At 36.7% G+C, this 13986-nt stretch overlaps 3 protein-coding genes across 6 annotated transcripts; 1 reads left to right on the top strand and 2 right to left on the bottom strand.

The window, feature by feature from the left end:
- The first annotated feature begins 394 nt into the window (after positions 1 to 394).
- On the top strand, positions 395 to 5160 carry LOC116016476. Of its 3 annotated transcripts, XM_031256750.1 has the most exons (12): positions 397 to 429; positions 504 to 591; positions 766 to 852; positions 1439 to 1572; positions 2468 to 2526; positions 2602 to 2656; positions 2735 to 2794; positions 2990 to 3029; positions 3914 to 4023; positions 4299 to 4346; positions 4756 to 4875; positions 5035 to 5160. In XM_031256750.1, the coding sequence occupies exons 2-12, from the start codon at positions 543 to 545 to the stop codon at positions 5101 to 5103; spliced, it is 831 nt and encodes a 276-aa protein (XP_031112610.1). In that variant the 5' UTR covers positions 397 to 429; positions 504 to 542; the 3' UTR covers positions 5104 to 5160. The 3 variants fall into 3 exon arrangements, with proteins under 3 accessions (XP_031112609.1, XP_031112610.1, XP_031112611.1); XM_031256749.1 differs by lacking the exon at positions 5035 to 5160 and having other exon boundaries at positions 395 to 429; positions 4756 to 4961; XM_031256751.1 differs by lacking the exon at positions 4299 to 4346 and having other exon boundaries at positions 399 to 429.
- Positions 4778 to 11318, bottom strand: LOC116016475 (probable sucrose-phosphate synthase 4). Of its 2 annotated transcripts, none has more exons than XM_031256747.1 (15): positions 10924 to 11318; positions 10069 to 10158; positions 9653 to 9873; positions 9434 to 9497; positions 9045 to 9244; positions 8479 to 8959; positions 8220 to 8348; positions 7929 to 8060; positions 7657 to 7833; positions 7422 to 7475; positions 7280 to 7342; positions 6325 to 7161; positions 6111 to 6238; positions 5745 to 6019; positions 4778 to 5217 (listed from the first exon to the last, which is right to left on the bottom strand). In XM_031256747.1, the coding sequence occupies exons 1-14, from the start codon at positions 11200 to 11202 to the stop codon at positions 5746 to 5748; spliced, it is 3129 nt and encodes a 1042-aa protein (XP_031112607.1). In that variant the 5' UTR covers positions 11203 to 11318; the 3' UTR covers positions 4778 to 5217; position 5745. The 2 variants fall into 2 exon arrangements, with proteins under 2 accessions (XP_031112607.1, XP_031112606.1); XM_031256746.1 differs by having other exon boundaries at positions 4778 to 5211.
- A 165-nt stretch (positions 11319 to 11483) lies between these two features.
- LOC116016094 (probable sucrose-phosphate synthase 4) lies at positions 11484 to 13039 on the bottom strand. The gene is made up of 3 exons (XM_031256257.1): positions 12645 to 13039; positions 11790 to 11879; positions 11484 to 11594 (listed from the first exon to the last, which is right to left on the bottom strand). Exons 1-3 carry the CDS (start codon positions 12921 to 12923, stop codon positions 11484 to 11486), a joined length of 480 nt encoding a protein of 159 aa, XP_031112117.1. The 5' UTR covers positions 12924 to 13039.
- Positions 13040 to 13986: the final 947 nt, after the last annotated feature.

Raw genomic sequence — 13986 nt, 5'->3', positions numbered from 1 at the left:
ACTACAGTTACATTTCAACACAACTACAGTTACATTTCGATATAACTACAGTTTCATTCGATAATATAAAACACAAATGTGAAACTGTTATTCAGTATCAGTTCATATACACTGCAGTTACATTTCAACACAACTACAATTACATTTCGATATAACTACCGTTTAATTTTGATATAAGTACAATTTCATTCAATAATATAAAAATAAATGTAAGGTAATATCTTTTTGAGATGAACTGCAGTATCAGTGACCACAGTCCACGGTATAACGACTGTATTTGTATCTGTATCTCAACGTTCAAAAGGTAAATCATTAAATTACCATACATTTCTACTTTCCCTCCATATCTGAAACTGAAAGCCAAGGCTCTGTACCATTTCCTACTTTCAAGCACGAAGTGGTAGCTTCAAGCAACCGCTACTTTACTGAGTAAGTTGAGCCGATCACTCTCTCTCTCCCTCTCTCTATTTTCTACATCTAAATCGCAAGATTTTTCTTCACAGGTTTGTGAAATTCAGGTAATCAAAGAAAAATCAGTGAAAATGGATGAGTATTTGCAATGCATGAAGACTCTGCGCTCTCAGATGAACGGTTTGTCCTTCCTTGCTCTCTGTCTAACAATTTTAGCTTTCTTACAATTTTACTCGATTACTCGTAATAATCATACCTATATGCGCGTTTGTGTTCATGTTACGGGCATATGATGAGTTCACTGTATACTTCTGAATTGATGAAACCTTTTGATACGTATTTGTGTAACTTTAGATGTGGAGGATCAAGCGACAAAAATTTCAGTGGAAGAGCAAATGCAACTCACTACCGTTCAAACGCTGGAAGGAGACCTCAATTCAGGTTTTCTGTCAGTTCAAAGCTCTCCATGTTGGATTACATTGCAGTCAACGGCTGGGCTGCAGTAATTATTTTTAAAATAAGTAGTGTATATTCTGCTCTGTATATTCATTTGCAGATTTAGTACAAGCATCTACAGATTTTGTATGTTTATCAATAATATCATCATGAAGATGCTCTTTCTGGTATTGCTAGTACGGAAAGATGGAAAGTAACACCAAATAAAAAAAAGAGAGGAAGAGTTGGGCTCATATTTTAAATATTGAAAAAGAATATTTGAATTTGTTGAGAAAAATAGATGTGGATACATTCTAAGTAATGAACATTTGTGTGGCAAACTTATGTGATTGAGCATTTAAATGTGTAGGACCTAGTTAGGCAAATTGTGGAATTCTTTCCTGAATAAGTGCTGTTCTGGATCTTCCATAGAGATGATTTTGTAGTGACTCTACAGCTAGGACACTATCTAGATGATCTAATGGTAAACTAAAGCTTGTACTGAATTGTGGATAGTGTTTTACTTTTACAGCTAATAGAAAACATGTTTTTAGCTTAAATGAAGAATTATGAAGTTCTTACATAATTGCAGTCAAAAGGCAGACAATTCAGCTCAAGGAGGATATCGATAAAATGGTGAAGGCAAAGGGAGAAATCTGTTCCCTGATCTTGGAAAAGCGAAGAAAAATTTCTTCTTTGGAAGGAAATTCATCCACTCTCTATCAGGTACCCATTCTTATTAGTTTCCTAATTTTGAAATGCAACCAGAGAAGTTGTGAAAAAGCTTTTTAGTTCTTGTTTGCAATGAACAGAATTTAAATAATTGAAACCATAAGTCAAAATTCTCTTTCTCAATTTTCTGGGCTCATTCATATTATGCAATCCAGTTATCCCTTAGAGGAGGTTGAACAGAGTAAATGAATTTAGATGCTACAGATATTGTGGATGCGTATTTGTATTTCCTATCATCTTTTATGTATGAGTATGAGTTTGCTGGTTGGCCTAGGTTATTTTATAGCTTATCTCCTTGATTTATTTGAATATCGTTCTACCTTAACTGACATTGCAAAGCATCCATATCTAGGCTTGAGGTAAGGTTAAAGTGGAAATCTTTGTTTTACATGTAATCACCTGTCTCAATACCAACAGTAAAATAAATATGTTTAACTTCTCTCATTGTTGTGGACTGGCTATAAAATTAAGATCTCAAATTAGAAATTACTTAATGCAAAATTGTTCACAAACTACTATCCAGTATCCACAGCTATACATCTTTGCAAGCATTCTGTTGCTCTATAGGCTAAACAGATTTGGCAGAGAAATGCTTCTTTTTTTCTTTTTTTTTTTGAACAAGCAGAGAAATGCTATTCTCTATGTTTTTACGTTTACCTGTACATAAAATTTTCACAAATAGAGTCTCCACTGTGTGCTTTCACTTTTATACAAGAAGTCTTTACTTTCAAATAGATGGGGTTGTCTTCCCTTTTCTTCATTTTTAGCAATCAAAGAACAGATATAGATTGCTTTTTTTTTTTGTTTGTTTTTGTTTTTCTAAACTAATCTTCTTTTCTTGAGAATGATATAAATATTATTTTTCTGATCTTGGTATCTTTGTTTCCAGACTTTGGAGCTCAGTCAACAGGAAAGAACCAACTTGTCAACAAAACTTTTGGAGAAAAGGTAATTTAAGAGCATTAGTCAAAGATTGCAAGATTGGCAAAAGATGTTAGATTTATATGTAATTTATTGTTTCAGAAAATATTATTCCAAAGTTGCTGAGGATATTACTACTCACTTGAAAGAGCAGCAGGTTTGACATCTCTGGTATACACCATTCTTTTTTCATACTATACAGTTTTTAATTTGTACTTGATGTTATTCTATCTAGAATTGGATAGATGATCACAGATGTGGGCCACGTGGCTCATTTATTGGAGTGAATTCTCAGGTAATTTTATTCTGAAATTTTCATCTACTGTATTTGCTTTTCTCTGTAACATCAAAATATTTAACTGAGCTCACAGTTGAGTTGGAGTTTCTTCTAGTTGATCTTGAGTCATTTTTAGAATCATAGATTTTAGGCACTCCAGATTATGTTTCATACGATGATTCTTATGCTATGACTAATCATGAAACCCTGCAGGCAATGGACACAATTTTTAAGAAAACTGGTGAAACTGAAGGTATGAGTAAGGGATTCTGTAGTACAGTTGACTGTAAAGAAACGATCCTTACCACATATTACTATTTCATACTAGATTTGTGTGTAGTTATGATCATATGTAATTTAAATGAATCACTACATGGTATACACAAGTAACCTAAAATGATGTTTCTATTAATAAAAGAGTAGTAGACGTGTAGAGTGAAGAGGTAATATCATTGCCACTACATTATGCTTGGCAGGAAAAACACAAGAACTTGCTTGCTACTAGCAATTATGATCCAGAAAGTTGAACATGTAGGCAAAAATAGAAAGTCCATTTTTCTTAAATTATGTCCCTTTACATTTTGACTAACATGCTTAAACTTTGACCTAAAAGAACTTGGCTAAATATTAGCTTTCAGGTGGATATAGTTCCCAGTATATAGTTTGTGTTGCACCTTGCCTTGTAGATTCTATGCCATCATTTGCATAGTTTCAGCTATATAACTATATAAGTCAGCTGTTGGCTGTTTGCCATTGTTGAAATTGAGGGATTGCAAGACCTAGCGGGTAGTGAATAGTCACCATCTGCCAGTAAGGTGGAAGCAAAATATGTGAGAAACCAAAGAAAGAATAGAGAGAATATATTATAATAATTGATGGCAATAAATTGTCTTCGATGTGTATTGAACTGTATAGGGATCCTATATTTTTAGGAACATTGGCTAAAGCCTACACTTGCCAAGATTAGGAAATCCAGCTCACTCCTAGGAATAGGAGTATAGGACTATGGTTTCCTGTTATTCAACTGTCGTAAACTGAGATGCACTTGATGGAAATGAGTCTGCTTTAAGTGTCCCTGTATAATATAATTCTTTTTCTTTAGATAATACTCCGTAATAAAGTGTGGTTGATCTTCAGTATATCAGGATAATGCAGTTGAAAGCCTATCAAAGAATTTTGAAGCAGCAAACACTAAGCTGAGCCAGTTGAAACAACTGAAGTTTGAACTTGATTTGGAGAACACCAAGGTTTGCTTATACAGTCCTGAGTCTTCCTTTTAACAGTAGTTCAGTTTCAAATACAAATTTCAGTCTGTACTTAAGAGTTTAAGAATTATCTACTAGATATACAGAGTATTATTTTTTTAGGGTTATGACTATGTTTTTTCACAAGTCAAAGCTTAGCAGAGCCACTGAGAGAAAGGAAACAGAGTTTCTGTGAGATGATATTTTAGATATTTATAGTTGATTTCTAAATGGTCAGTATTTATTGAGTTTGAATGAACTCTGTTTGCTTGTTGCAGTTGATGCAATCTGCTGAGTTCATGAAGAAGAAGATAAATGATTTTAAGGTTAATTATGAACTTATGATCGGCAGGGTTCGGTTTAGGAAATCTTCTAAGACCACTTTGATTTATTTAACTACTGATATGCTCATGGCACATTACATGGACACACATTGGATGAATTTTTTCCAATATTCACATTATGCAGCCACCTTGAGTTATTTTTTGAATAATACTATTTTTATTTCCACCTGACAGTGGAATAATTTCAATTCACTATCGGAATGCATTTGCAATTTGACATTTAATGTATTGGTGCATAAAAAGTGCACGGAATATATAACCTCCTTACTGGGATTTCAGAAGAAGCATTTGTGTTTAAGTTTTTTTTTTACATGTAATTATGTAAATAACAAATACAAGATTTCCTTATCTTGAATCAGCTGACAATATGGATGAATATTGATGTTTACAGCCAGAGCTGAGGGAAATGGATGTAAAATTCTTGGAAGATGAGCATCAAGCACTTTCAGGAGACAAAGTTGAACTAACTGAGTATGTGCAGTCATTACAATTCCAGATTGTGAAATTGAAGGTGAGCATATTTCTCTACTCTTTCTTGGCAAACGTGTCAATGCCAAGAAGTCAGCAACTCACTATACTTTTATCTTAGCATTACTTTTTGACTTCTAAAGTCAAGATAACTATGATAGTAGTGCATGATGTGCTGAAATCTGAGTTCCAAACATCTCAGGGAATTTCACATACTATCAATTGTTGCTGTGGAGAGGAGTACAAGATAGAAATGAATTGTTCTGCATGATGATGAAAGAGGTGAAGAAAGAAATTTTGATATGACCGTATTGGAGGAGTCATGGGAACTATTGGAGAGTTGCTTGTGGATAGAAATATCTCAGCAAATGGTGCTAACCTGCAACTTGAAAGTACTATCATAAAAGCATAGTCTGTGTAAGTAGAGTCTGCATCTTTATGGAGAGTTTCCTATAAAAAATCCTTTTCTTTTACAAATCATGCAATGCCCTGCTAATTGCTGTTAGAATGAACATTATGTCTTTTATCATTTGTAACTCTTTCTTTGTGAAAATTTGAAACAACATTGTTAATCTAGACTGGAAATGTTTGCCTCTGTTCCTTAAACATATGCATGTGTGTGTATATATGTACAACCATAGTCTAAAGTCAGCTTTGATTTCTCACTCAATTGAACATATCTCAAATGTTGCTTCAATATATATACTAGAAATGCTAAAATTGATAATTATTGCCATATGTGATTATGTACCGTTATTACATCTCAGTTCTAACTTGTGATTACCTACATTTAGTTCTAAATGAACTTGTATACCGCTATATGACTTTTGATTGATTTAGGGATACAACCCACAGTGCCCTTCAATATTTCCTTTACTCTTTTACCCTAAAGAGAGTAAAATAAAGACAGACCTCACATGCTGCCTAACTTCTCCAAGGCAGTAGAGATATTGTGGGCTTCATAACTTTCAGCTATGGCTGTGGTTGTGCTATCTTGGGGTACTACATCTTGCCATTTGAAACTATCTTCATTCCGGAGAAGCATATCACTACCATATTCCACACAACCTTGTAGAATAACAGTCTTGTGGAGGCCCACGAGCAGGTCTTCATAATCTGTGTCCCCGTTTTCTCCCACTAAGACTGTTATTCTGGAAAGGTCTATACCCCATTTAATAGAGAGATACCTATAGAAGAATCAAAATTGGGTACTTAGTGGTTTTGATTAGCTTTCCTTATGTTAGAATCAAAGGAACATATGTTAGTAAAGGGACATACCTGATTGCTTGGGCTCTTGATGCACATAATGGTATCACATTCAACCTTAATCCAGCATTTGTGTATAGAATATTGCAGCGGAATCCTCTCATGCGTAGCCTTTGCCGAATGTCATTCACTTTCCGAGTCTTATGTATAATGCATTATGTAGTCAGAAATCAGGGAAAAAAAAGTTTTATTTGTAAAATCAAGTATTACTGCCTAGAAAGCTCACCTTGGTTCCTGCATTAATGCTGTATGAGTAGCATCTAGAGCTGCTTGGATTCATGCATTTCATGTCATTGCTCTCAGTCCCACCATCTACTTTGGCCAGCCTAGTCACGGCTGATTTTACGTTCTCACCTGGCCACCGATACTCAATATGGGCTTCATAGTCCTCATCCACTATCAAGTCCCTCCATGGATAGTAAATTTCACTTCCACTGTTGCAAACTAATGCATCAAAATCTTCCAAATTTACTTGGCTATTCTTTACTGCTTCTTTTGTCTCCTGCAGACTCATTCCTGTCATTAATACTAAACCTGTTTGGCTGGACTTTATACCTGTAATTTGCTTCACATTCTTGATAATTAGAGATAATATTTCAGTAGCATTTCCCGTGTTGTTATAACAGTCTGCAGCGACAACATATAGCCCCTGCCTTCTTCCTGGGAAGTAACCAATGTTTGATTTGGAATTGGAAGTTGCCTTTGGTGTTAATATCTTGATAAGTTCTTGCTGTCTGTTGGCCAAATCAAGCTCTCCATTAGGTTTAAATTCTGCATCCATGGAGAACTTAAGGGAAAGGTCTTCAACACCACATAGTGATTCACTCATGGGTTCATCAGTAGGCGTGATAACTTCAAGACGGTTTGCAGGGTGGCGGTTTCTGCAATGCTCAACATGGGAGAGGTAGTTACGGCAATGCTCTGGCCAGGAGAAGCGGTGGATATTTTTTAAACCATTCTTACGGCACTCAAGCCACCGGTTTTTATCACCAACAAGCTTTAGAAGAGCATCTGATATTCCTTGTTGGTCATGTGGATCAACAAGCAGCCCATTGTTAAGTGCCTGATCAACAATTTCACATATTAGACCTATTATATTAATTACTTGAACACTAGAAATTGAAGGCGTTGTTTCTTGGTTTCTCTGTATATCAAGGTCTCCAATTTGGTTTAGTATTTACCTTGATTATATCTACAGGCCCTCCATTTTTTGTTGCAACTACTGGTAATCCATAAGCAGCAGCCTGCATGAATGGAGTTCTATGAATTTAAAGAAAGGCTTACAAAGTTTAGACAGACCAAAATTTCCTACATTGTACATACCTCTATAAGAGTGAGACCAAATGGTTCCACAAGAGCTGGATTGATGAAAACTCCCTTCAAGATACAAGTTCAGCGTAGAGCTGTTATTGGTTAGGGTTTTCAAGAAAAAATGCCGCTATAGTGGGAAGTTGTTTCTGCAGGAAGTCGTAGCTTTTATACAGTACGAAATAAAAATCTTAAGTATTTATTCTTTGATTGCATATTGGGTTATCGCCTTTCTTGATGGTTGATTTACCTTGGTTTTTGCAGCCAGGCGATATATATCAGGAACTTCATGTTGCTTGTGATGCTTCGGATATGCCACCTGACCGTATAAATTGTACTTGTCAATGAGCTTAAGTACTGTTGTGAGAACAGTGGAGCTGTTAGTTGACATCTCTTCTATGTCATCTCTGTTGCCTAGTATGAGTGTCTGCAAAGCATATTCACTTCTTGCTTAATGGTGCTTCACATCACATATAAAATTATTTACCTAATAAGAGAGGCTGCAGTAAGATTCTGCATTACCATATTGGCTAGTTCTTGAAGGGCTTGGCATTCACCGAAAGCCTTGAGCAAAGTGGTGACATTCTTTTTAGGGTCAGGACGGGACAATGCAAGTATCATTGGCTTGTGAGGGTTTGTGAAGAATCTCATAATCTGCATCAATCAAAATTTGGTATTTGCCAGTGACATTCGAAAGAGGTCTACTTTGCATCTTTGTGAAATGATTTTCTATCACTAATCTTTGTGCTGTTATTGATGTTTAGTGTGTTTTTTTTTTTGGAATTTTCAGTAGTGAAGAAAAGAATGACAAACCTCAGACCATATATGAGGGATACGCTTCTTTTGGCTTTTATCAGTTCCAATTAAGGCCTTGAGGTCTGCATCACAGTCTACTAGATCTTGTGCTTTAACACTGCTGAAATCCATCCCTGGTGGTATAACCTAGATTTGCATCGTACGATTAATACCAAGCTAAGGTTAGTTTCTTTGAGTTTTGGTACTTAAGCAAGCAAAGCTAATCACTACTAGAGAAAATAGGTAGTAGTGGTTGTGCTTAGTGCTTAGTGCTTACCACCATCCTAGGCATGTATCGTCCGAGGCAACTAACTCCCCTTTGTCTCCTAACTCTAAGCTTCCTCTCCAATTGTACATCAAAACCATCATACAGACCCCATTGCTCTTCAATCTCTTGGCGTGTGCTAGTAACCACCATTTCTGCAGCATCGAGTGCCAACTCTTCAGCTTCGATCCTTCTCAGTATTTTGTATGTGGCGTTTATATCCTCCTTGGTGAGCCTCCCCTGTTTAAGTAGTTGCTCAAACTTGTTTCTACCTAGCGAGTGGCCTGTTAAAACCATTGGCACATTTAAGGTTCCGGATAGGCGTGCTGCTATCTCTGCTGCATCAGCATAATGGCCATGGATCACATAAGGCCACACCGGTTTCCCATCATTCACATGTTCTCCTAAAGCTCTTGCCATATTCACAATGTGGCCTAAAGCCCCATCGACGAATTCTGGTATATATGGCCACAGCGATTCTTTTGGAATGTATCTGTAACATAACAAACAAATAAATGTTCAGAATTGATTCAACACTTTCCTGCTAGCTTGATAATAAAGTTGTAATAACGAATTACTTATCGCGTGGTCCACAGGGGATTCGGACTATATAGGCACCACAGCTTCCAAAACCATCAGATGGGCATGACAGCATCTCGATTGGTTCACCATAGCTGAAGTCTACCTCTGGACAAGTGATCTGTCGGGTCAGAAGATCAACACGATGTACTCCGTTCATGTTGGAAAGTGCTCGTGCTAGCTCTACCACATACTTCACCTGAAAACATATATGCGGTTAGTGAAATCAAATCACACCTTATCTATCTTTCTGCATTTAGATCTGCAAGTTGGCATTATTATTATTATTATTATTATTTCTTTATCTGTTTGAATTCTGGTTTCCTTTTATTCACAGTTTAGCTCTCACTTCTGGTATGAAACAAAACAGGACAGGTAACATCACTACCTGACCACCAGTATCAGAATCCCGTCCAAGTTCCATGTTTTCTCCACGAACCAACCCGTGAATACTACATAAACAGTAAACATCTATCACATCAAACTTCAATTCCTTCATGGAATGCCACTTTTATTACACATTTTTCATTTCATTTTGATTCTTACTTCACTGTATGTGTTCCTTGAAAAATGACATTTGTTAGAGAATGGGAATTCTGATTATTACCTGATCAGGACAATGTACAGTTGTCTTGTCTTATCTTCATCACACCAAATCTGTGTATCTGAGTTAATTCTTGGCATATAAGCAAGGGAATCTATCCGATTCATTTCCCCTTTCTCCTTCTCCCCTTCCGAGAGTTCAGAAAGATCCTCTGCTGCATCGATACGACCTTTCTCTAGCTCAACCCTCCTTTTCACCAACCTTTGTGCATCCTCCGAAGCTATCTGCCATTGAAATATAATGTTTCTTGAGACCACCAAACACTACAACATTCATTTCTCCATTTTAAGAAAATATATATTGCTTTATCCCTTTTTTCACTTTCTGCTTTTACTGTCAAGTAGTATGTAACTCATATTGTGCATATAGTTATAGTGATGAATAGGTAAATTAAAAGTTGAAGATGGGAGCTGAGAGACCTGTTTCTTCTTGCGGGAGAGATGCCAAATCCTCCAGCACATATTCTCGAGCCTGTTATTGCGCTCCCGAGAATTCCTTGTTGCTACAACCTGCCAGCCCACCCATTATATTCACTCAAACCTCATCACTTCACCCTTTTCTGAGCATCTACTTTTCTTTTTACGTGAAAAGTGTTGGCTACATTCCTCAACCTTAATTTTAACACTTGATTTAGTATAAACTCACACTCCTTTAGTATCATACACTTACCACTACGCCAAAAGTTATAAGTTAGCAGCGACAAGTGAGAATGCAACAGACATGTTGAGTGTTGACAAAGGCAGTCAGTGTTTCTAGATGTTAAGATGAGCATGGTTGTCCAGACCCATGGGTATATATGAGATATGTCTTTTCTCCTAAACGATATGTTCGACAAGGTGGAGATTTGTTGAGTTTGTCTTATATAAAGAAATAAAGTTGCACCTTCGCTACTAGCTAGCCCAACTTTATTTCTTTATAAAACTCCATCACAGTTTTAAGAGGCAGAGTGCTGGACTTGATAATTTACCAGTCTCCGTCCAACAATCTCTCTCTAACCACATGGTGCTGGACTTGGCCTTTACGGGCCTCTGCCCAACATAATGATAGAATCTTCTCTCCTTTTTTGATAAATCTACCGGGTCTTTCTCCGTCCATTTAAAGGTCCGATCTACCTGCGTTTGCTCCGAGAGGCACGGGAGCTGGCCCAGGGGAATCGTCACTTGTGGGACATCTGTTTTGTTAGTTGCTTATACTCTAATCTTTATTACCATTCTTCTGTAATTAAGCAAGCTAAGCACTCAGGTTTTTGAGAAGCCATAGAGGCGTTTACTAACCTTAATCCATGTCCTGTGGAGGTCAGTCTCATCGAAGCTGTTAACAACCTCTTCAACAAAGTACTTGGTCGGACTAAACAGCTTCAGTTCTGGTTTCTCTTTCTGGGCCTGGAGAAGCCTTTCAGACATGAACTTTTCATCAAACTTGCCGCTGAATATTGTTCTCTTGAAGCTCTCCATCTTCCTGCTCCTCTCCTCGCCGCCTCGGCCGCCATTTTTGTCCGTTCCCACGTCCAAAATCGCCTCCAAGTACCCGTTCAGCCACTCATTTTCCGCCATTTCTCTCTTTTCCTGATTTTGTATAGTAAAAGATGGCAAGAAAATAAACAGAAGCTTGCTTGGAACTAAGAAAGAATATTGTTTTGTGGTTCGAAACCGAGTTGGAAGGGAGAAGCTTGGCGCCTTTTATAGGGGAAAAAGAATGTTGTTAATTTTTATGCAAATTCATTCTTGAATATTTAATGGTTGGCTTTGGTTCTCTTTTTTTTTTTTTGTTTTTTTATTTTTATATTTTTCGTCCTGTGGTTTTGGGATGCATTTTTTTTTTTTTTTTTTGTGGTTTATGCGTNCTCCCCTTCCGAGAGTTCAGAAAGATCCTCTGCTGCATCGATACGACCTTTCTCTAGCTCAACCCTCCTTTTCACCAACCTTTGTGCATCCTCCGAAGCTATCTGCCATTGAAATATAATGTTTCTTGAGACCACCAAACACTACAACATTCATTTCTCCATTTTAAGAAAATATATATTGCTTTATCCCTTTTTTCACTTTCTGCTTTTACTGTCAAGTAGTATGTAACTCATATTGTGCATATAGTTATAGTGATGAATAGGTAAATTAAAAGTTGAAGATGGGAGCTGAGAGACCTGTTTCTTCTTGCGGGAGAGATGCCAAATCCTCCAGCACATATTCTCGAGCCTGTTATTGCGCTCCCGAGAATTCCTTGTTGCTACAACCTGCCAGCCCACCCATTATATTCACTCAAACCTCATCACTTCACCCTTTTCTGAGCATCTACTTTTCTTTTTACGTGAAAAGTGTTGGCTACATTCCTCAACCTTAATTTTAACACTTGATTTAGTATAAACTCACACTCCTTTAGTATCATACACTTACCACTACGCCAAAAGTTATAAGTTAGCAGCGACAAGTGAGAATGCAACAGACATGTTGAGTGTTGACAAAGGCAGTCAGTGTTTCTAGATGTTAAGATGAGCATGGTTGTCCAGACCCATGGGTATATATGAGATATGTCTTTTCTCCTAAACGATATGTTCGACAAGGTGGAGATTTGTTGAGTTTGTCTTATATAAAGAAATAAAGTTGCACCTTCGCTACTAGCTAGCCCAACTTTATTTCTTTATAAAACTCCATCACAGTTTTAAGAGGCAGAGTGCTGGACTTGATAATTTACCAGTCTCCGTCCAACAATCTCTCTCTAACCACATGGTGCTGGACTTGGCCTTTACGGGCCTCTGCCCAACATAATGATAGAATCTTCTCTCCTTTTTTGATAAATCTACCGGGTCTTTCTCCGTCCATTTAAAGGTCCGATCTACCTGCGTTTGCTCCGAGAGGCACGGGAGCTGGCCCAGGGGAATCGTCACTTGTGGGACATCTGTTTTGTTAGTTGCTTATACTCTAATCTTTATTACCATTCTTCTGTAATTAAGCAAGCTAAGCACTCAGGTTTTTGAGAAGCCATAGAGGCGTTTACTAACCTTAATCCATGTCCTGTGGAGGTCAGTCTCATCGAAGCTGTTAACAACCTCTTCAACAAAGTACTTGGTCGGACTAAACAGCTTCAGTTCTGGTTTCTCTTTCTGGGCCTGGAGAAGCCTTTCAGACATGAACTTTTCATCAAACTTGCCGCTGAATATTGTTCTCTTGAAGCTCTCCATCTTCCTGCTCCTCTCCTCGCCGCCTCGGCCGCCATTTTTGTCCGTTCCCACGTCCAAAATCGCCTCCAAGTACCCGTTCAGCCACTCATTTTCCGCCATTTCTCTCTTTTCCTGATTTTGTATAGTAAAAGATGGCAAGAAAATAAACAGAAGCTTGCTTGGAACTAAGAAAGAATATTGTTTTGTGGTTCGAAACCGAGTTGGAAGGGAGAAGCTTGGCGCCTTTTATAGGGGAAAAAGAATGTTGTTAATTTTTATGCAAATTCATTCTTGAATATTTAATGGTTGGCTTTGGTTCTCTTTTTTTTTTTTTGTTTTTTTATTTTTATATTTTTCGTCCTGTGGTTTTGGGATGCTTTTTTTTTTTTTTTTTTTGTGGTTTATGCGTATATTTGCCAATTATCCATATTCCTCAATATTCTTTATGTACGATAGACAAGGTTACAATCAATAGAACAAGTTGAGAGGAGTTATGGAAGTATTTAAAATCAAGTACTTGATTTTTTAAAATGGGAATCAATGCTTACTTAACTTGTGCAATTTATTTATAGACATGGTTATAATAGTAAATATTTAACAATATGTTTGATTCACGGAATAGATTTTAGAGGAATAAAAATTTTATTTCATAATAAATGAAATATGTAAAGAATATAATAGAAATGAAATAAGTATTTAAAACAAAAAAAAAAAGTAATAGCCTTTGTTGTGTTTATAACTTCTACGTAGTCAGCGGCAAGCCAACACGACCATTAAGATAACATACAGAGGGAGTATAGATATTGTATCACTCAAAATGGTTTGTCCCTTCCCATGTATGAGGTCTATTTATACATATTTTGAACTTAGGATCCTACAAGGAATAAGAATCCTAGACTACCCCATATGGGAAGTCCTTGTTACATTATGAATGATGATAAGCCCTAATCCTAAATATATTACAAATATTAAGGCCAATCCTTATTAAACTCTTTAGTGGCTGCATATTGAATATCGTCTTTATTGGGTCTTCTTGATCTAGTTATTTTCTTGGACTTGTCCATGTGGCTCAACATTAGTATATCATCCATCATCATCTATACTGAATTATATATATATATATATATATAAGATTAGGATAATATTAAAATAAAACTTTCTTTTAAACAAAAAAAAAAAAGGG

The sequence above is a fragment of the Ipomoea triloba genome, chromosome 4, assembly GCF_003576645.1.
Source record: "Ipomoea triloba cultivar NCNSP0323 chromosome 4, ASM357664v1".
NCBI lineage: Eukaryota > Viridiplantae > Streptophyta > Magnoliopsida > Solanales > Convolvulaceae > Ipomoea > Ipomoea triloba.
Note: the sequence above shows the minus strand (reverse complement) of the source record. Positions and strands in the feature narration are given on the sequence as shown.